At 35.6% G+C, this 23684-nt stretch overlaps 1 protein-coding gene and 1 long non-coding RNA gene across 15 annotated transcripts in view; one reads left to right on the top strand and one right to left on the bottom strand.

The window, feature by feature from the left end:
• The window catches only part of Nrg1 (neuregulin 1), a 319600-nt gene that overhangs the window by 7251 nt on the left and 288665 nt on the right, over window positions 1-23684 (bottom strand). For 5 of the 14 annotated variants that reach the window (XM_087217248.1, XM_004855408.4, XM_021236840.2 and 2 more), the window contains 5 exons: window positions 15276-15334; window positions 8972-8995; window positions 4565-4667; window positions 2867-2993; window positions 394-524 (listed from right to left, as the gene is read on the bottom strand). In XM_087217248.1, the coding sequence (XP_087073374.1) occupies window positions 394-524; window positions 2867-2993; window positions 4565-4667; window positions 8972-8995; window positions 15276-15334 (444 nt within the window). Of the gene's footprint in view, window positions 1-393; window positions 525-2866; window positions 2994-4564; window positions 4668-8971; window positions 8996-15275; window positions 15335-15934; window positions 16003-23684 lie in introns of those variants that run through there. The other 9 variants (XM_021236841.2, XM_021236838.2, XM_087217254.1 and 6 more) reach the window with 5 other exon arrangements.
• LOC110344078 (uncharacterized) lies at window positions 108-17664 on the top strand. Its single transcript, XR_002386363.2, has 3 exons — window positions 108-182; window positions 6651-6835; window positions 17544-17664. It is a non-coding gene; the product is annotated as an uncharacterized LOC110344078 (long non-coding RNA).

The following is a 23684-nucleotide window of genomic DNA, read 5'->3' as shown; positions in this document are numbered from 1 at the left end:
TCATACTGGCTTTGTGAGCATACAATTTATTTACTTGTTCACTCATTCATTATTACTTATCGAATGTCACTATGTATTAGGTATTCTTACAGGTCTAGGACAGACTTCTCAGGAAATGATTCAGTAAGTAGCCACACACAAGTAAAGACAATCTCTAGAATGGGGAACAGCAATTCTGTGAGGTAGGTACCATCCTTTTTTTCTGGGGTAGAGGTACAGATTTACACAGCAATTAAGGATGGACTGCACTGGTATTCAAAGTGTGTTTATGTCCAAGGACTGTACAACTTTTTGCCTCCTACACATCTCTCTTTCTTAGACACTGGCAGCAAAAGGGAACATGCAAAAAAATCATTCTTAGAGCAATGCTATGAAATTTTTAAATTCTCATACCTGTGACTAGGAGTCTGGGTGACAGTAGTGGAGTGATGGGTGGTTGAGGTATAATGACTGGTGGAGAAAGACGTCTCTGCTTCTCTCTCAACAATATGCTCACTAGAGATGACATTTTTAGATACGTATTGCTGGAAAAACAAAGAGACACGACTTTAGGATTCACGTATATTGAAATATGAATACTGTTACACATGCAAATCTATTCTTGTACATATGCTTCATACAGCCAACAGCTGTATTTCTCCAATGGCCAGACTGAAAATCCTCTCTTAGCTATGCTAGCTTTTAGAATAAATGAATGGAATTAATGAATTACTGTCTGTAGGTGTACAGAATATAGATTCTAAAATCATAACTCCATTCTGTCAGAAAAAGACCTCATTTGCCTGTCTCATTTCCAATTGATGACATGACTAGAATTCAAAACAAACTGTACAATATTCATTTTTTGCCAGGGTTGCTGTAAGTAAAAAGCTAACAGATACTTCAGTAAAATAAAAGCAGAGACATCCCTGTTTTACTTCAAATTTCAAGCCACAAAAAACTTTTAAATATCTGTATCTTAAATCTACATTTCTTTCTCAATTTCGTAGGATACATGTTATCTTTCTGATATCATTGACATTTCTAACTTAGGTAAGACTAACAAAGCTATTGCAAAATTTGAAGGGCTTACAATAGTTGTCAAGATATATCTTGACAATGTACTTAATATACATAGGGCCTTATATTTACTGCAATTAGATTCTATTTTATTTCCATCAGCAAACCACAGTAGCTGTTATTGCCTTTTATCAGTGAGAAGTTATATTTTTAAAAGTTGTTTCTGAAGTTATGTTTCAAACACCATTGGTATTACTAACAAATTGAGTTAAATAACAGAAAAAGGAGTAGAAAGCAATATTCTTTGATGTATCAGAAAACTTATAGTCTGTTAAGCCCTGGAGTTTAAAGAACTGGGTATCTTCAAGGAAGCCCCAAAATACACAATTTGAATTATGCTTGAAATTCTAGCCGGTTCTGTTTATGCAAGATTATTTCACAAAGATCTTCCTGGGAAGTGTAGCTGCCTTGCTTTAAGGAAAAGATACAGAGTGACTCCGGTCAGTGCACACTCTACTCTTGCTTCATGGGAGAACACTTAAGCTCAGTGAATCTAATGAAAATGATATTTAACAATTATTGAACACTAAGTGTCATAGGACTGTTTCATATAGATTATTGTATTTAATGCTGATAAGGAGTCTTTGAGATAGATATTAATTATAAATTTATTTTCATAATGAAGAAATAAGGGTTGTAAAAAGGTTACAGCTTAAAGTCACACTATTTGAACCATAACTGAAGTCCAGGCTGCCATGGTAATGTGATTCCTATCTTATAACACACATAGAGATGGATCGTTGTGTTGGTAATAGATGCAATTATCAATCTTCAGAATATTCTAAACATGGTGAGGGAGAGGGAAGACATACAGTCTGTTAACCTATTAGCACAGTGCTCAAACTGTCTCCTTAAGGTCTTTGCCACAACAGTTGGTTCCAGCTCAGTAACAGCCAACTCCAGACTTAAGTCTATGATTTATCTGCTCCACTTAAAATATACCTTTTCTTACTGTACTGTAGAAAATGCTAGCGCAATACAAACTTCAAGCTTTGTCTGTTAAAAACTACATCAGAGGGAAATGAAAAAAATACAAGAGGTCAAAAAGAAGTATTATGCTGGAATACAAGGAACAATACTTCAAAAGCCAAGAGATCCGTCTATAGCTCTGGCCGTTATCTATAAAAAAGATTTGCAAGATTATAAGTAAACAGTTTCCAGTGTTGAACAGTCTATGATCCAGTTAAATTTAAAAGTCAATTTCCTGGTAAAGTATAAACAAAATATTTGCATGATTACATCTGGAGGGCTTGACACCACAGAGAAGGATCCAGAGCATAAGCATTATATTCTCCTAGCTTTGCTACTGAGAAGTGTGTTTGATAAGTCACTTGACCTTTCCGTGCCCTGATTTCTCTCCTTGGAAATCAGAATCAGTAAGTCATCAGACACTGTGAAGTGCCGCTAATAAAAATAACTCAAAAGCTCTTTCCTCAGTGATCTGAACTAATCAGTCATAGAGTGGAGATAGCCTTCATTTCCAAATTATTAAAAAATAAATATTTTTTCTGACTCTATTTTTTTTCTTTTTTTTCTCATTATGACATCCCTGTAGAGCAAACCCAACATTATTATTCCAACCCCTTAATGAACATTTTATAAGAGGGAATGTGATGGTTTTACAGTAACCAAATCTACTTTAGAAAATGTTCCCATTGTTTTTTTTCCTGGCAAAATCTTGGTTTCCTGGAAGTCATGGTGATTAATGCTGGCATCTAATAGCCTAAAAGCTTTAGAAAATAAATTTCAAGGTGCCAGAATAAAAGGGAAATGTTCAGTATTTTTCCATTGGCCAGAATCAACATACATTCACCAGCTGTACATTCTCGGGGGGTGGGTTAGGATGGTGAGGCCCATTTGCTATGTTCACCATGTTGTTCCGTTCAGACCGAAGACTCTGCCGAAGCCTGTCATGAAGCTTTTTCCTCTGTTTCCTAGACATGAAAAAAGGAGCGTTTAGTTTTTCTATTATTTACATTTCTTAGTACAGCCAAAGCTTTTTTTTTTTACCAATGCCTATAAGTAACTCAAATCAATGGATTGGTACTGAGGAAGAGGGCAGGGAACATATGCTGCTGTATCTCACAGCAGCAATTCAGATTTTTAAAAGTTGTGTGGGATTCTTATAGAAATCCTGTTACTTTACAGAGGGTCAAGAAAAAAGGAATAGACAATAAATATGTTGGTACTCAGCTAAACTCCCAACTTTCTTAATCTATCCATCTTTGCCTAAGTCTTACAGGTGGCCAATTGCCTTAGTAACACTTTGTGCCTTAGAATTTATGAGGCTAATTCCATTCATAGTTCTTGTGTGTGTGTGGGTGTGGGTGTGTGTGTGTGTGATCTCTTAAAAAAAGAAGCTTAGCTTTGAATTTGTAAGTTATACACAGTTACTATGTAGGTAAATATCACATGTATATAAGTGAGACTATGGTCATGTTCTGCCACTGGATTTTAGCACAATTGTGACATGATCCTACTGTTAAAATGTTTTGTAAAAGTAGGCAGTGAGTACTAAGATTGACACTAATAAGACCTATGAGGTCAGTCCCATGAAGGTTTATCCCTGTAGCTTACTCAATTCTAACAACATCCTAAATCATGAGGTATGAAAAAACACAAGCCATTTTTTTGATTTTGTGGTATAAACATGTATTTCTTTTATTCATTAATGCAACATTCAGATTATGATAATTATGCCAAAACCCTAACAAGTTATGCCTAGACAGTAATATGATATAAAATAAATAAATAAACCTCTTGTTTATTAAACATTGGAGAGCTGAAGTGGAGGAAAGAGGGCAGACAGTAAATGTACCTGTTAATGTAGACCAAGCTTCAAGGACCAAACACTGATCACAAATCTATTTTAAAGTTTTATTTTTAATATTTTCAAAGTAAGTTTTGCTTGATTTTCACCTCACATTTTGAGAGCATTTATACTACCAATCTGATTAAACAGGATCAAAACAGAGTCATTCTAACGTTCTGAAAACTGCATTTTAAATACCATTATGTGCTTATCTCCTTTAGGTGCTTGCAAATTGGACTTGATCTTAACAGTTCTGTGCTAACCACATGTTTGGCATTTATACAATGCCCTTGATTTTTTTTATTTATTTCTGTGGTATTAGGCACATATGCTAGGCAAGTGCTCTACCACTGAGCTACAGCCCTAGTCCCACACGGTCCTCTCACTTATGTGGTACCCATGTGCACTTCTGGCCTTCCACAGAATTCCATCACTCCAAACCTTTATTCATGCACAGTACTGCAGTTACTTATCAGAAATCTCCTGTGCACTTTCACACAAGTAGACAGAGTTTTCCAATGTATTTGATTAGGAAAGACCCTCAAAATGCATTATTTACCAGGAAAAACAAGAGGAAAGTCCTTCCACTGTTCTGTCTCTATTCTTGGATGTTGTGTCTAGTGCCTGCTAAGCACTGGCTGCCTAAACATATCTGCACTAAGAAGACAGAAGGGTGTGGAGAAGAAGGTTTACTTGGTTTTGCAGTAGGCCACCACACACATGATGCCGACCACCAGCAGTGCGATGCAGATGCCACTTATGGTCAACACTCTCTTCTGATAGAGCTCCTCCGCTTCTGGAAAGGGGTGAGAGCAGATGTCACCAAGGTCACTTACAGTTGCCAGGGCTTACTACAACTGAACAGCTGGCATGCTGCCTGACATTGTCCATGTTCACAATAAATATGTAACGATACTTTACACTTACGGACATATGTAAGGTACAACATGCTGTCTGCTATACTTTGTACATAAATAATAAAGCCAGCTGGGGCTACTGACAACAAAATACTACATTCTACAATTACTCTAATATTAAGCTATATATGTAATATTAAAATGGAAAATCATAAACATTAAATATATATATTATAGCATGATTTGGTTAAAACTCTACAGATTTTTAAAAACTCCCTTTGAAAAATCTTTTAAAAAGTAAAAAACTCTTGCAAAGACAACAAGAATCCAAGCAATAAAAGGAGCTAGAATTGGTACCACTGAGACCCTCCCTTCTTCCCTTCCCTACCTCCACCCCCAGCCTTTTTGTATTTTTCAGCTACATTATGTCATTAATTCATATCCAGTGGTCTTTACAAAGAGTCATCTGTAGCCGTAACAAAATTAAATTTAAAGACATTTGCAAACATGAACTTGGCTTGTAGTTAGCAAGTAAATTGAAGTAAGAGCCCTATGATTTATCAATAAAATACGAAACACAAGAAGCAACAGAGTAGGCACAGCAAGGCACTGTATCAGAGAAAATCCAATATGATTGGAAGGGTAGTCTTAGGCCAAAAGGAAGATGTGTTCTTTAGAGGGAAATTCTTATTATTTCATCAGTTGAATTTAAAGAACTAATTCATTTGTGTACAGAAGTCAGTCAATAGCACAATGATGTATAAGTTGGAACAAGCTGCAGATCCCCACATTGGCCAAATTAGCTAATAGACATTCTGCTAAGTATTATGCTTAGAACTTTGTACTAAAGGTACTACTGTACTCGAAATACAATCAATCTGTAATTCACAGAAAATTTTCTATTTACAAATTAGCTTCTTTGAGAGATACTAAGATTATATCAAGGTGGGATAACTTCTCAACAAGATTTGCTGACTTAATGGAGACCTTGATCCCTTAGGAACTGAACTTCCAACAGTCTAATTACACTTATTGGAAGATCTTCACAAGCTCACTAAGAATGAGAACTTAACCAGTACATAGTAAGCAGTATGAACTGTTTACCTGCCATTATAATTAAGCTTGCCAACAATTGGGGGAATCATTGCACAAACGGACATCAACAAGAGACACCCAAAAATATTTCCACTATACATTCACAGTCTCAGCAACAATACCTTCTTCTCTATTGAGAGAGGGCAACTCATTGGAAGTTTTCTTGAAATGAAAAAGTGGATTTTAATTTCTAGGATACAGTGGACCTTATCATTAAACAAAATATTTCCTACAAGCCGAGCCCATGATAATCAAATCCCAGTTAACAGGTCAAGAACATTGTCAAATCAAATTAATAGAGCACTGATTATTAACAGGAGGAGAAGGAGAATAGAAGTCAGTGGGTATAATACTAGAATGCTGCACAAATTATACAAAAACAAACTGAAAAGGTTGGAAGTGGAAAGGAAAAACAAACCAAGAGGACAGACTGACTGACAGAATGACAGAGAGCAAGGAAGTCAAGTACAAGGGAAAACAAGGTTAAAAGTTGGGGAGCCATCTGAAGTCCCTGGCACAGCATGCCTGATACTAAGGGAGGAAGAAAAGATAAACGAAAACTAGAGGGAGGAGATGCTTGGAGAGGGAGGGGAAAGCGGGGTACAAAGGTGGAAGGGTTACCCCATACAGCATAACTCATAACTACGCTGGCAGTTGTGTGGAAGCCACAATTAGAAAGCAAAGCAGCTGGTGCAGTGCAGTGCAACAATGTACTGGGAGGCAGAGAGTTGGTGTCATGGATTTTTGTGCCACAAAAGTCAAACAAGGACATAGAATGCGAGTGCTTGTGTGTTAATTGCTTGTGTCTGCTGCTTTCCCTCCCTCAGAGCCACCACACAGGGAATTACTTTTGAGGAGGTGTCATCTGTGAGCTGATACCTTCCTGACCTTGGCATCTCCATCAGTTTTGAACTTAAGCTTAAACCTAAGAAGCAGAGGCACTGTCCCCTCTGGTGCTTCTCCACGGGACCCAGAACGCAGAGCTGGGATGGGCAATTAAAAAAAAAAAAGAGTAAGTATTGTGGCCAAAAATAAGAAAGTGCTGCTTTTTACTGCCTCTCACTTACTTTATTTTAGTTTTTCTTTTAAAATGGTAAAGTCAGGGATGGGGTTGTAGCTAAGTAGTAAACTGCTTTACTAACATATAGGAAGCCTTGGCTTTGATCTGTACCATGATGGAGGGCAGGGGAGGGAGAGAGAGAGGACTTCGTTGTAATTTTTCACTGACATTCTAACATTTTGCCTTTAGAAAAAGCTGGGAAACTGCTGTGGCAAACAAAATGGGCACATACACAAGGGCTGGATGGGGAAAAAAATGGAATCCTGTATACTCTCAGGAACTGTTTAGACAAGGGTTTTCTTTTGGCTAACTATGAAAGTTAGGGTTATGAATAAATGGCGTAAGATGACTGGTCCATTTTTCCCATGTCAAATAATTTCCTGGAAATAAAAAGGTAGCTCAATAATGGAAAAATGTAAAAGTACTAAAATAAACCAATTAAAGGGAAGACCCACAGAATACAGAAAAGGGACTAAAATTCTGTATTCCTATCAGCATTGACTAAACACTTAACACTTTTTATGGTTTTGCTAGAGCAGGTGACCCCCACAATATGAATGTACTAAAGGAAAAATATTTGAAAATATTTTGAAAATAACAAAAATGAGTTCCTTTATTTCCTTTTTCCCCTTAATTTTTCCTTTGTTTAGCTTGTGTAGCTGGCCCCATAGAATTGAGTAACTAAGAGACACTGCTATTGATAAAGTCTGTCCAAATGGGCAAACCTGTCTCCATGAGTGCAAATGCTCTTGAGCCTGTAAGGTTTGGCTGGACACATTGTAGTAAGTCAGATCAAGCACATTTTCTGGTCTGATGTGTCCAAGCCAAAAGACAGAACCTTTGCCTTTCTCAGTTTTATTGACCTTTCAGATCAGATTTTCTTAAAGGATGTAGTACATTTGTCTGGTATGCTGTAGAACCTTTGGAAAGCAGGTGAGCAGCTACCAGCACAGTCTGTCCTAACCCTTAGGAGAACTTATTGAGGGAGAAGTTACATAACCCAACTATTTGACTTCACTGTTTGGCAACAGAAATATTATTTTATAATCAGGCCCTAAAACTATGGCATGGGATACATACATCCTGTTAGTGACAAAGGGTAGGAGTAATGGTGGAACTCTTTCTTCCCTGAAGGAAAGGTCAATACTGTCAGCCTTTTGGAAGCGGGACACTTTTTATCAGAAGGGCAGAAACCCTAACAGTGATGACTGAGAGATGCGTTAATGTGCAAAGGCCCAGGCTCCCAGTCCCAGGGCTGCACAGCACTCAGAAAGACAAACAGGCCCAGCACTGTGGAGGCTGCAGATAGTATCAGAGCTTCCTGCACCCTCTGGGACTGGCCTTTTTGCTCAGCTATTACAATGAAGGCCTTCAGGAGTATGCCCAAACTTCAACTGCTCCGAGGAGGTATTTTTTTCTTTTTATGTTTACAGTGTGAAATTTCCTATTTGATTACTTGTCTGGATAATATTAGTGACTCAAATTTAATTCTATTAGCCCTAAGATTTGCACTTAAAATAGCACAAGGCTTCTGTTTTTTCTTTGCTCATAAGACAATGAAGTTGAGAGTCATTCTTGAATATCTCTAGAAAACTTGAGTATCTCAAGTCTTTGCCTGCAGTGCTGTATTGTCATGTAAGAGCTTTCTATGTTACTATATTAAAGAGATGATTTTTACATTGTATACTAAACTCACATTAGTCTGAGATGTGGTGAGGCTTTTAAACAGATGCATTTAGAGTCTCTTTTGTTCTCAAGTCTCTGGTTTGATTTCTCCTGTAGCAATATGCACCATTCTCACCCCAGCTTTGGGTCGCATAATGTGGGATCTATGTGAATCTGCAGCAGGTGTGTGTGTGGGGGTTAAACTCTAAGTGAAGGTAGTTTGGGAATTTAAAAACTTCTGTGCTCAGTAACATTTCAGTGAACTAATCATAGATGGAAAGTAGAGAAATCATTGTTATAGCTGTATGATCCCTTCTAAAGAAAAAGGAAATTAGTTAGAAACTGAAAAGTAAGAGAAGAAAAAGATATCAGCTCATAGGTTCTAAAATCTGCAGGCTAAAAGGAATGATGATTGGTTCATACCCATAAATTCAATCCCAAGATGCTCTGCCAATGCAGAAAGTTGACAAAAAAAGAAAGGGAAAAAGTTTCAGAAAAGAGCAATACACTGCACTCCAAAACACATTACACATGGCTATCACAGCTCCGTGCGTGCACATGGGACAGACGCGTGGCAGTTGGTTCACACAGCAGTGCTCAAGTAAGCATCCCCTTAACCCTTAAAAGACTTTACTGAAGGAGAAGTTACATGGCTGAGCTGACCTCTATACTCCCCTCTGAGAAAAGAAACATTTTTATAACCAGGTAAGGCATCTGATAATTCTTTTTTAAAAAAAAATGTTCCAAAGAGGTGAATTTGAATTTCTTTTTTCTCAAAGATACACAGTGGTAGAGCCAGGAGTAGAAGCCAAGAGGATAATAATTGGACATGAGAATTTTATGATGTTAGACTTAGGTTTTCATTGTAGGTGGGCAGTTAACACTTCAGTAGTTCTTGTTCTGTATTTTTTAGCTTCGTATCTTTTCTTGGTATGCTTCACTCATATAAAACAATAAATCTTTTTGCACCCAAAAATCTAGGATACAAAAAAGTTGAGTTGGGACACTGAAGATTGCTTCCAGTTTTATTTTTTTCATATAATGTTTGTGCAGTATTGGAAAATTCCAAGCCTTAATTTTTCAAATTGGAAAAAAAGAAAAAAAATCAATTGTGTGTGGGGGGGGTATATAGTTTCTGGGGCCAATTAAATTAAATTAATTTAAATTAATTTAAATTTACTACTCTTTCAAGTAACAATTAGATCATCTCTGCCACGGTGCTGAGCCCCCTGGGCACAGTAATGAGGTCCACCCAAGGCAGGGGATTCAAAATTGTGAGCCTATAGCCTAGAATCCTGGCAGCACTGACTCTGCAGACCCCAGGACTGCAGGAGAGCAGGACCTGCACAAGACTAAATGAGGAAGTCAGGGAAATGAGGAAAAGAAAAAATAAATATAAATATAAAAACTAAACTTTAAAAATATTTCCTTGTGTGGAAGCCTTTAGGACTTCCCTTAATTGCATGTGGTCAGTGGTGAAGAGGTAGGTGGGAAGGAAGGGTGGAATGTAAAGAGAAGTTTTTATTTTCTTCCCTTGATCAATGACCTCAGAGTTAGCAATCTTGTATCATGACAAGACTTCTCTTACATTAGAAAGAGTGGAGGGATGTCACTCTTGCAAAACATCCATTTGGGTGTGGAGAAAGTACCTCCTGTAGAGGAGGAAGAGACGAAGGTTAGAGTGCTGAGGTCATCTTGGCTTCAGGTTCTGCCTCTTCCATTTATCTGTTTAGTGACTTTGGACAAGTTAACTTCTCATTGACCAAATGCGTAATACATACATGCCTCACTGGGTAAACTATGGAATAAAGAAGACATGAAATTTGTTGGCCAACAGCAGAGGGGTTAATATCTCCAGACACATCTGGAGATGTATCTCAGGCCATTTACAGCGTTCAGGTTTACTTTTGACTAATTTCATGGCCAGGACAATTCTGTAAACTCCTGGAATATATATAAGAAACAGACTTTAAAGAAATCATGCTTCCCAAACTTAAAAAATACCTATACATATATTAATAATGGGAGGCACTATGTATAATAGTTTCCTCTGTCTGGGGACCAGTGTACTCAGACAAATAACCTGAATTTTTTCATAAATTAAAAGCCAAGGGATTTTGTTGCATAAGATGTTCACAGTAAAATAATTTATCCAAGTCCAAACAAATATCTCTTGTCTCTGTTCAATATTCAATTTCTCTTATTTTCTTTCTTCATATAAACTTTGGAACATCAATCTGAAAATACTTATTTTCCAAAGAAATGAGGATGGGACCCACTTTTCTTCTTAGAAGCCCCTCCATCCATCTCTTTTCCTTTTCTTCTACCAGTCAGTAATAATTTAAGGGTTAAAATCAAGACACAGCTACAGAAAGAAAACCTTTCTAAGGAATCATTATTCCATGCCTACGTGAACACTGCTAATGATCTATATTAGTTGCATAGAAAGCTTGGTTAAGTCTTCAATAAAATTAGTAGCATGCCCATGCATACATATTACTGCATTTACAGTTTTATAGGTAAGTCTCTGAGCCTAACGATAATTTCATTTCAAGGGAAGTCATTCATATCAGGCAGTTCCAATTTCAAATAATTCAATGGGAAATTGGTACTTAAAACTGGAATCCTTCTGGCCATAAGCCCTAACAAGGAAACAAGCAAAGGAAGCATGCATCTGTCATTCTAGACCCAGAGCAAACACTGCTCTCATTTATTTTTACTATTGGTAGCTACATTTTTTTTCATCATGAGTCAAAACAGGAGAATATGCAACACTTTCCATTTCATGAAGAGGTTATTTCTATCTGTTCTGTTTAATCTAATGTTGGCTTAGGCTCATTATGTATCACAGGCTTCCTATTGAACTTCTGCCTAGCCACTACATTTTTCAAATTAAATTAATAATTCAAAAACACAAAGGTTACTGTAAACAATTTAGTTTCCTTTTCTACATGTGATTTCCTGCTGTGCCCTAAGCAATATAAAAAATTAATTTAAATCTAAGAGTCTTCAGAAACTATTAAATATTGACTCACTAATTCTTTGCCTTAGGATTTTATAATTGCTTGAAGAAAACTGATTAACCTGGAGGTTAATTTAAATTTTCAGTTGCACTGGGGAAAAAGCATAGTGAAATAGCTCTCTTTCACTAAAATTATATGTCTTGTTATTATAGTTTTCTGTTAAAATTTGAAGATATTCAGGATTTTATTCTTTAGTATTTTGGGCTTGTTTATGCAAATAATTTCAAAAATATGGGCGGTCTTGGTTTTCTGCACTCTAAGATTTCTAAATGAAGTTTGTCAGTGCCAATTCTAAATAGGAACAATTTAGTGTCTGACTTTGAACTTTAGACTTACCTTATAAATGCAGATTTTTTTCATATAGACCAATCCATATTGTCACTGAGCCCATTTTTTCCTTATTCCAAAGTTTTCATAGGCAATAAGCACACACACAAACACACACACAGTAAAATCTCACACTCAGTTGGAATTTATGACAATTTTGTCATAGGTAGAATGTGTCTTTATTCTACCATTAGTAAGATACATATGTTTGGTAAATACATCATTTCAACAGGTTTTAAAAGCATTTAGAAAGAAAGCCATGAAATGACTGATGCACTAATAACATATGATTCACAACTACTTTTAAAGATATCCAATAAGTTGACTCATTTTAAGAATGTGCCTTAGAGTTCTAAAATTGTACTGTTTAAAATATTTTATAAACTAAGCTAGTCTATAATTAGTTATTATTTGTTAGTTTCTATAGGTTGTACTCGCTCCATATTACCTCTAATGAAGCTGTGAATGTTTTTTCTTTTCCTGGAAAGTTTATATATTAAGGACTACCTGAACACACACATACACACGTACACACACAAACACATCCATAACCCATACCACATATTGGTGGACACAATTCTATATCAATTAGGAATTGTGTCAAGATAGGTTGAATTTGAAGCTGACTCAACTTGACAGTATTTTTCTAGGAAGTACTATAAATATGTTATATTTCAAGACAAGGGGCTGTCTTATAAAACATGCATTTTTTCTTTCATTCACACTTTAAATCAGTTTTTATATGTCAACAAATGCCTGATAGGACATTCTGACCAGAATCACTGTATCAAATTCTAATATGTAAGTTATATGTTAACAAATATTTTTAAAATTATATACATATACATTCTTTTAGAATATTATTCTTCAAAAGAAAACTTGGTTTGGTAAGATTTAATTGTTTCACTTTGGTGAGAGGGACTATTTTTTTCTTTGAAAATTTATATTATGCTCTTCAGAGACTATGTCTACAAACAAATTTTAAATGACCTCTGTAATAACATTTTCTAAGCTTTTTTTCAGCCTTCACTGCTACTTGAAAATAAAGTTCTTTCTTAGTGCAGCAAAAATTTAATTTCTTACCCTCCACATAGGGACTTGTTGAGATAAAAAAAATGAGAATTTCAGACATCAAGGTTAAAAAATTAACTCTGGGCAAGACAATTCTGGAAAGCAATGTTTGATTGGAACCTCTTGACTTCCAGACATGAGGCATCAATAATGCACAGTCATTACATTTTTTTGCAAATAAATATGCTTCCTATCAAGCTTGGTTAAATCAGGTTATATATGGATGATAATTTCCTGGATGTCTTCCACAAGTGTCACTGAATGCTTACTAAAGACTTTATTGAAGGATTCACTCTCTGGACTTTATAAATACAGCATGGCTATTTGAAAGTGCTATCCTATAAAAGAGAAAATGGTCATAAAGTGAATGAAAACATTTTCTTTGGTTACTATTCTCAGATCTAACTGCATTATTATTCTGGGAAATATCTTCATTTTCATTGCTTTTCTTTATAAAGTGACCAGACATCGTCTTCACTGCACAATGAAACTATACAGCTTAAATGTTCAGAATCCTCATTCATTTCTAAAATCTGATTTTATTGTATTTACAGAGGCAAATGGATTTGTTACATCTATTGCTATTTGACTACAAGTACAAATTTCTAAAAAGAATGGTTATAACATACTCAATAAAATTACTTTTTTCTTCTATTTATATTTGTCACCTTATCTACCTTTAAAAATCTATAGCTATGGAGAGAAATATCTTAGTCAATAAATGCATATTATTTAATTAGTTGTGAATAAAGACTATATTTGAAAATTTAGCAATGTCTATTTGTCAAGTTTTTACAATAGAAAATGAACTGTGACATAATCTTCAGTACATAGTTTATGTAAGTATATAATAAGCATCACTTCACAAAATGACTACTATGGGCATAACCTTGCCATAGTGCATTGTAGAATTTATTCTCATAAACTTTTATGACTGTTAAACATAACCTTATTCTTTGCATGCATCATAACAAGGATAACTCTTTGATTCTTTTAGGGCCCCTACATGGCCAGCTGTGTCATTATTGTGTTATATAAATTCAAATTGCAATGGGCTATGTGAATAATTTTCAGGGTAACTGACATTTTGAGAAAACAAATCAGGGTTTGCTAAATTCAGCCCACTGCCTGCTTTTTTGTAAATGGCGATTTAATGGAACACAGCCACACACATCTATTTATGGACTGTCTATGGCTGCTTTCATGCTACAATGGAAGAACTGAGTCGTTGAGCAACGATGGCACCGCCACAAACTCTAAAATATTTGTTATCCGAAACTTTACATAACAATTTGCTAGAGCTGGATGGATAACCAAATGGAATCCATTTTGAAGGCAATGTTTTGAATGCTCTAGAACCAAAAGCTATAATCCCTGTTCACAACAGAGGGACAAATAAATAGTTTAGTTATCCACGGAGTTATACACAATGTGAACTGGGTATTTTAGGAATGATGTTCAAAACACCATGAAGCCATAGAAATCTACTAGAATTTCCCAAATCTGCATGTAAAAAATACATATATATTCTAGAGCTCAATTGTTAACATTTCAAAGTATAAAAATATTGTTTAAAATAACAGTAACTATTTTCTCCTAAAATCACCTTTGCAACTAACATAATGAATGCTAAATAAAGAAATCCTAGCACAAAAATGACTATTTAAATTATCCCTGAATTACCTATTCCCTAAGCAACCTAAACAGAAGCCAGGATATTTCATTTGCTGTGAAATGTTTGTTTTTAATTTTTCTATTCATGCTTTCTTTTAAATGCCTACATGAAAACTGTTTGTTTAAAGAAGAGAAACATCTGAACTCTTTTTATGATGTTTATTTGTTGTAAGTAGCACACTCTGAATCCAAATTAACTTACCATCATTTCAAGTGCAAACTGGTTACAACTTAGCAACAGCCTTTTCAGGATGTTGACATAGATACAGAAGGTGGACTGCTCAGTGGAATGGTTTTATTTTACCAATAACAGTGCAACTTTTAAATGCCTTTATTATAATTTCACTGCTTAATAATGACTATCAGTTTGTGTCACATTATGCAGTATCAATTTCAGAAACATCCGGAGCCTCACACACCTATTAGTATCTTAGAGCCAACTAGTCACAAACAGAGGAAGTAATACAATCGCTTTTGTTAATGTTCTCATGCGACAGGCAGAGGCAGTCAATATTAGACCTGGTAAAACACATCTAGCTCTAGTTGAAATCTGAGGGAGATGTAGCAACAAGAAAGCAGCACCGACTGAGCATGCTCCTATTCAGGCAGAGACAGAAAGGGAGTGGACGTACTGTAGAAGCTGGCCATTACGTAGTTTTGGCAGCGATCACCAGTAAACTCATTTGGGCACCTGAGAGAAGAAACAAAAAACAATGGTAGAAAAAAACAGAGAAAAAGAGAAGAGGTGAATATATGCTAGAAAGAAGCTCCATCAGTGTTATTTCACTGATCTTGGTGAGTCCACCCTCAGGAACTGAATCTTTGTCCTAATCATGGCTTTTAGGCTCTGGCATGCCCCCCAAATAGTTCAAAATTTGGAAAAAATGCAGCTTTTGGGTTTGTATGACAGAAAGATCCCAGCATTTTAAGTGACTGCTTTCTTTCAAAGGGAAACTTAGCAATGAAGATCTGATGTTTCATTCATCTCAGTTTTCTATTTTGATGGTTTTAGTCAAAGATGTTGGAAGGAAATGTTTTTGGTTGGCTTGGCTGCCACTGCTCGCCAGCCTCACAGGCAATCCTGACTGCCATTCTGTCACATGGGTGACTTTGGGACCTAAGTGGAAAGACACCTAAGCCAGATCATAGTGACAGGGTTCATGCTCTTGAGTGGATAAACCACAATTAGAACAAAAGGAATCAGTTACAACTGAGCTGTAAAAGCACCAAGTGGTAGTGATTGTTGCTGTATTTGGGGGGAGAAAACAAATTTCAGATTATTTTAACATACTTCCTTGGGTTTGGACTTTCATGGGCACATTCTCAGTACATCTTGCTCCAGTGAATCCAGGTTGGCACCTAGAGGGCAAAAATGTGATAAGCAATAGAATGCTAAAGACACTGAGCTTTCAGACTGGCAATTTTCCTCCTATGGAGATTCCCCAAAATGACCTGGTACTGAACAACATAAAGAAAAGATACAACATTCAGAAAACCATGTCTCATGAAAATGGTGGGGTATGGATTTTTGTTGTTTGCATCAACCTTCAAGAGATGAATTAACTGAAATTAACTAGAGCGAGGGTGAAAGATGAACAGGAGTGGCAAGCTAGGGCTGCCTCATCTTCCCTTTGGCACTGAGCACTGATTCGTCTACGCTGATGCACTTGCTATGGTAAGTGTTCACATGGTTCTACCCATGTCTTGCTATTAAACTAAATCAAACTTTTAAATTTTATCTGGATCCAATTTCATAGCAATTTTCTAAATTCTAAGTTCAATCATTAAACAACAGAAGTCAAGCACTTTTACACTCTAGTAATCAGTGACAAGAAAACCTATGGTCCCTGTTTCTTAGAAGATATTACACATTGTTTCATTTTTAAATATGGAAAGATAGAAGTAGATTTTTATTAGCAGACATTTCACTTAATCCAATTATCCCAAATGAAAGATATACTTTTAAATTTAGAACAGTCATTCTTCTATAGAAGTATTTTACTAGATGCCATTTTTGCATTTAAGGTAAAAGTATTTTGAAATTAGATAAAATTTACATTTTATTCACTCATGTATATTTACTTATAAAAATTCTAGAATCTTGATACAGTACTGTTCTTAAGGTCCTGCAAGGGGGCTTTGCTTATATATGAAAGTCCTTTAAAATTGCTTATTTTGTTGCTATTACTCTAGTATCTGAAGTATTTCAGATTGTATGCACTTTACCCAACATCATGTTTTAAAATAAGGATATGGAAGGGTTCTAGAAAGCACAGATTTAAAAAACCTTACTTGAACACTCCATATTCATACTCACAATTTTTATAGATTGCCTCAATTCTTTTTTTTTTTTTTGGTACTGGGGATCAAACTCAGGACCTTGTACCTGCCAGGTAGGTGCAGTGCCACTGAGCTAAATCCTTGGCCCCTCAATTCTTAACAGTTCACCAAAACCATCATGCAAAGCACCTATCTAGATATAATTCAGCTCTGATAGCAGATACTTACTGCTTTTTATATAACCCTTTCTTCTCCAAAGTAAGAATAAACAGTACCATTTTCACATCAAGGAGATATGAATAAAGCTATTTGTTTACAAATACAAGTGATTTCTTTTTCCTTCAAACCAAACTTAATACCAAAAACCAATGTTATCAAGTGATTTGATACATTCTCCTACCATATGAAGAACAGCCTGTAGATAAAATACTAGGAGTTTCAGACTTTTCTTTTGCTCTATGAGTACTTGTACAGTATAATTATGACCATTAAAATATTATAAGGTTAATATAATAAACTTCAATAACAAGTGTCTAGTACTGATATAGCCCCTTTGAACTCTTTGAAACGCTTTTATATAAATGGACTGATTATTTCTGTTTGGAATTCTTTTGCTGCAGGAAATTCTGGAAAACTTACCTAAAGAAATATGTGCATAAGAACTATAAACTGTGAAAGAAGCCTACTTCTCACAAAGAAGTTAAGCTACAAGGTTCAATAAGAATGTCAATACAAATATATAAGAAAAATAAGTGAAAAAATATCCATGTAACTTATTTGACAAAATAATTTCTTTTTTTTTTTTGCTTAAATTCTTTTATTGGTACATTTTAGGTATACAATACGTTTACATTTATCATTGGGTGCTTGTACCTGTACATGATGTATCTTGGTTCTTATTTTATCCCCATTTCCTGTGCTCCCTTCCCCATTTGCAAAGACAAAATAATTTCTTAAGAAAAGTTTAATTTGTTCATAAACCAAGACTGTAACTCCAAATAGATATAACTGATCCTTGAACACATAATTACAGAATTAAGGATACATTCTCCAGTGATTATTTTATCTTACCTGATTCCATTCTTGATAAAAATTTAAACTCTCATATTGAGAACACAATAATATAAAGAACATAGTGTAAAATATATGAATACTCTACTGCTGAGAGACAGGAATATGACTCATTTACACTAAGAAATGCCGTTATTAAAGATCAGAAAATGAACAAATAGCTGAAGAAATATGAGTTAAGAAAAGAAATGTATTTATTAGGAAATGGTCACTTAGACATCTTAGATGCCATATGTGTAATTAGAGGGCATAGGGCAACTATATAACCCGGGTCAAAAGTCTTATCCCATCATTTTTCTAATTATGCATATCTAACATATTTCCTAGAAAACTGGCATTATACCTAGTTTAAGACCCGATAGACTATCTGGTGCAGTAACACTGGGACAACTTAAGGTATGCAAGTCCTGTTTTGGAATTATCAGCTGTATCTGAGCCAGAACTATGCTTTGGTTCATGTTTATCTTCACTTGGGGGATGAATTTTCCTAGTTATTTCCTAGCGTTATAAAGCCCAATGACTACACAAAGTGTTTTCCACGGACCAACAACAGCAATTTCATCTCCTAGGACCTTGCAAGGCAGAATCCCAGGTCTCAGGTCAGAATTACTGTGGAGGGATTTGCATTTTTACAAGATCCCTCAGAGACCTGCATGTATGTTAATGTTTGAGATGTAAGGGACCCTGAACTGAGACACTGGAAGCTAAGGTCCTCTATCCCTTCGCAGGGTGTCTTGGTCTTTGCACATTTGACTTTACTGAGCCTCATTTTTCTCAATGATAAAATGAAAGGATGTAATTAAGTGGTTATCAATGATCTCTTTCGCCACTAAGATCTCTTACCACTGAGAACTGATGCCTACACCTCTAGGAATTGATGCTCATGTTAACATAGGGAATCCTTGTTAGAAAGTCCTGCTATCATTTTTTTTCTGAATTCATTCCCAGCCAGGGACAAGAGAACTCAAGAACTTCTAAAAATCTATTTAGCTTAATAGTACAGCACTTGCCTGGCATGTGTGAGGTCCTCAGCTGGATCCCTAGCAAATTAATTAATTATTTACTTCTGATTATCTAGATTGCTAAAAGATAAAAACAGAGGTAAAACAAACTGCAGATCCTCAACCAATTCAACTACTCAGCCACAAAAGTCATTATGTAACTTCCATTGACATCTAGAATTTTTGCCAAAAAGCTGGATGGAAGAGAATCTGTGGATGGAAAGCTTATGCAAATGAGAATCTATCTGCTCTAGAGTTAGGATGTAATTTTATGGAATTAACCCTAAAAGGAGAGGGAGACTGACTCCTGACATATTTTTACTACCAACACTGCATGTTAAGCATTCAGTCTATTACTGTCCTGGAAGATAAGAACAAGGTAAACTTAATTTGATTTTGAACAACATGACCACATTCCAAGAACTTTATTTCTTAGAAAACGCAAAGGATTTAAATAAGAATCAAGCACCTGATGTATTTTCAGAAACACATATACCATTTGCTTTATTGATTAGAAGAAGGAAACAATTTTTTAAAAAGTTCAGCATGTGATTTTAAGTGGCAATCTTTGTTCTATTTTCCTAAATACATATAAAACATGATAATATTTTTCTATTTTTCTGAAAGTATGTGTATATATGCATACTATAATATACATGTATATTTATTTATTCAGAACTGGGGATTGAACTGAACTACGTTCCTAGTCCTTTTTATTTTATTTATTTTTCTTGAGACAGGGTCTCGCTAAGTCACTAAACTGCCAAGCAGTAGGCTTGAATTTGTGATTCTCAGGCCTCAGCCTCCGAGAGTGCTGGGCTTACATTTGTTCTTAGTGGAATAAAATTTCATAGTCTTGTGTGAACTTATGCATCTCTATTTCAGCTAATCCTTCCATCACTTTGACCTTACTTCTCCCAGCCTCTGAGTTCTAGGTTCTTTAGCTTTCACACTGCACCATGCTCTCCTGATCCCTTTCACTGAATTTACCTCTGTTGTGATTATTTGCTTGTAAAAACAGCAATCATATTTTGATCACTCTGTTGTCTCTATAGCCTAGCACAGTGCCTGGATCATTACGGATTCTCACAAAATGTTTGTTAAATGAACCTGAAATCAAACTGCAGGATGCAATAAAGAACTGTATGAAAAGAAAGTTTCATAAGTAAATTCATTTGCCAAGTACAGGTTGATCTTGAACATCTGTCTTTTATCTTTATAGTTTATGACAGACTCTTCTCTGGATTCTCAAAAGGTATTATTATAGGAACTCCCAGTACCCTCCTCACAGATTTCCTTCTCCAAGAAAAGCCTCTTAACACTGTGTTACAACTGGAAAAAAGATTCTATAATTCTTTAAGAAGAAATCTTTATCTCAAATTTAAAGTTACTGAAATACCAGTTTACCTAGGACTCAATAAAGCAATATTGTGTACTAAATAAGACTTCTGCCCAGCACCAGCAAAATAAAATCTGGCTTTTAAATAAACTACATTTGCTTCAAAGTGGCATGTATTACAATTATAATCTCTCAGTCTTAACCTAGTGCTAGATGAAACTGTTTCATTTTTAACTCCATATTAAGATAACCTATACACTAAGGAATGTCTACATTTGCTCTTGCTGAGAGTCTATGGCTGACTTATCTAGGGTTATATATCCAGACTGTACATGTATGACCTAAGCTTTACATTAGTTTTAAGGTAGACTATTTTTCTTTTAGCCACTAAGGGGCTCCTAATAGGAAGTTCATGGTTTTTTTTATAAAATGGAGTACTACTCAGCCATAAAGAATGAGAAACTAGAGACATTTATAGCTAAATGGATGCATATTGAGGCCATACTCTTAAGTGAAATAAATAGGACACACATGTGTAAATACCGAATAGTTTCTCTAGTGTGAGAAATTGAAAGTGTAAATAAGGATGAAAATGATTAAAATGAATAATTGATAATTTGAAATAAGAAAAGGTCAAAGGGTTTGGGGATGGTGGAAGGGAAAGGGGAAAGGGAAGAAGAGAAAGAAAAATATTACGAGAAAAATAAAAAGGAATCAAACTCTGTGTAGATAGGGAAGGGTGGAGGGGGTGAAGGGTGCACAGGTAATGGGAGAAAAAATAAAAACTAAGATGCATCATGTTCTGATACAAACACTCAATGATAAATGTAAATGTATTTTATACCTAAAATGTACCAATAAATATACATATTTAAAAAATAAAAAAAACACTTTAAAAAAAACAACTTTTAAAATCATGGCTATTTTAGGGATACTGACAATTTTATTCATTGGTTTAACTAAACTGACAAACATAATAATTTAACCCATTATAAAAACTTTTAATAATGACAGTGCACTGTGAATAATCTGATATACTATGTATTCATTCATAGATGCATGCACTTCAAAGACCAGGGTAGTGTTTAACATATTTTTATACTCAAATTGAAGAAATTATTTATTTTCTGGAGCTTCTAAACATATTCAAAGATATTCATAGACCCCCAAGAATGTTCTTGCTACCTAGGGGTCAATAATTTATCACCATGGTCAATTTAAAAACCACGTTTAGACATCCTTTCTCTTCCTTCCTTTTATTCTTGGCTTCATTTTCATCTGCTGTCCCTTGAGCAGAGGAGAAGGAAGAGTCTACTGCTCAGGGCCCCTCTCGTTTTAGTCATTACTACACATTGAAAAATCTGGACAACTGTTAAAATCCCCTTTCAACAAAGAAGAGTCCCTATTTTCTTTTGGCTCTTCTTCAGTCCTAGCTCTGGTCTTTCCTTTCATACTGTACAGCATTTGAAATTATTTATTGGTTATCTATATTTACAAATATGAAATGACAGAAATGTCAACAAATATATATTGAAGCTGCTTTGTGTTAGATGTTGGGTCTCCTGCTGTCACTCTGTAAACCTGAGATGGCATTGTACACAGCAGCCAAAGAGCACTGGCCTGTCTTTCTACAGTGTCGCGTTGCAAACTCAACCCTCAGCTGGCTCAGCCTTTGGCCAGAACTCGCCCACTCACGGGCCGAGGACCTGTGTTGTAGATTATTTTTTCCCAAATGTATTGTTACTATTAGTCTGCATTTTTCCAAGATGAATCTTACTCTGTTATCAACCTGTAAGTGGAATTTTTTGAAGTTTGTTTTTCTAATTTGTGTTTTAGTGTTCTTTACAGTATCATCTGCAAAAGACATTTATGTCCTCAAGAGAAGGCCCTCTTTAACATCATTAAAGAGAATATTAAATACAAGAATGTTCCAATAATGCTTCCTTCAGATCTGACCTATACCTCCCCACCCCTGCTGAGCTGGTATGTCTCCTCCCATTTCTTTTTTATTATGATCCTGGGACTAGTTTTCAATCCATGAGATAACTGGATACATACAGTGGCCCCATTGGACTCGTGGGTAAAAATACTGGAGAAAAAAAATTTTAGGTTGTCCCGGCTCTCAAATGTTGTACTTCAATATCTAGGAAATACAATCCCAATAATGAGAGCGGCAGAGTTTATAAAGTAACTCCTCTTTGTGTGAACCTTGGTGCCCTTCCTAAAGCTTTGTTTGCACAGCTTGTTCTGAAATGCTCATCTGCAGACGGAAATCCTTGCCAATGTTTACTCAACAAGATGTATCCTTAAGTTCAGGGATGGGGGGGTAAAGCAATTTCATCGGATATTGGATCAATCCACATCCCATACATCTCCACATCACTGTGACACAATGACATATTGGCTGCTAATTTGTGGTTTGGTCTTTGGTCTCTGGAGAATGTCCTTCCTTGTCTTATCACATAGCTTAGAGATTCTGAGGAGCTTTGTCATCCTATCTACTCTACAGGCCTCATTTTATGATGAAGCATCTAAATAGTTCCTTTAAGCATGCAATATAAATATTTCAAAATAGTGCATTTCATTTAAAATAGATGGTATGCACCTCAAGGTGAGGACTGCATCTCTTCTTTCTCTCCTGCAGAACCTCTGTTTACAACTAGTTCAGGTTTCCATATTTATTCCCTTAGTTCCCTAATACCCTTCACAGAACTCAGCACATCAATAATTTATAGTTTAATCAATTACTTGAAACATGACTGCTATTTGCAATAGCCTGTGATCTGTACACAACAGAGATCAGTATAATTTTGTTCAGCCTTCCTTCACCCTCAGCATGAATACAGGGCCTGTCACAGGAGAGCTCAGTAAATATATATGGCTGTCTAGCTGAGCTGAGAAAAGGATGCTACCTATTCAGAACACTTGTTAGTGTGTCTGATTTCAGACAAAACAGCACCTAAACAAAGAGACTTTAACCTACTTTGGGGAATCAAAGTCAAAATGAGTTTATAAATAACTAGTAAGCATACAGCAGGATTCTATATGCACAAGAAACAAAAAATAGAAGGTAAAGCTGGGTGAACACCTTGGTGTCAAGATCCATGAGTTCTACTTTGTCTCCAGAATCCTGTGCCTATTAAATGCTACAGCACTCAAGAACAGAGAAGTGCTATGGAAAATTATAGTGTCCATTCTGAAGAAAGAGCTCTTCCAGGGCTGGCACTGGAGTGGAGTTTGAGGTGTTTTATGGACTGGAATAAAATCTAGCCCAGTATACATTCCTTTCATCTATTCCAAATTTCTCTTTCTACATCCACAATGATGAGGCTGTAGGAAGGACACATGTG

This window comes from Heterocephalus glaber, unplaced genomic scaffold (assembly GCF_053883595.1).
Source record: "Heterocephalus glaber isolate CG9 unplaced genomic scaffold, H.glaber_assembly_v1.0 deba00001461, whole genome shotgun sequence".
NCBI classification, from domain to species: domain Eukaryota; kingdom Metazoa; phylum Chordata; class Mammalia; order Rodentia; family Bathyergidae; genus Heterocephalus; species Heterocephalus glaber.
The sequence above is the reverse complement of the archived record's forward strand: the minus strand, read 5'-3'. Positions and strand labels throughout refer to the sequence as shown.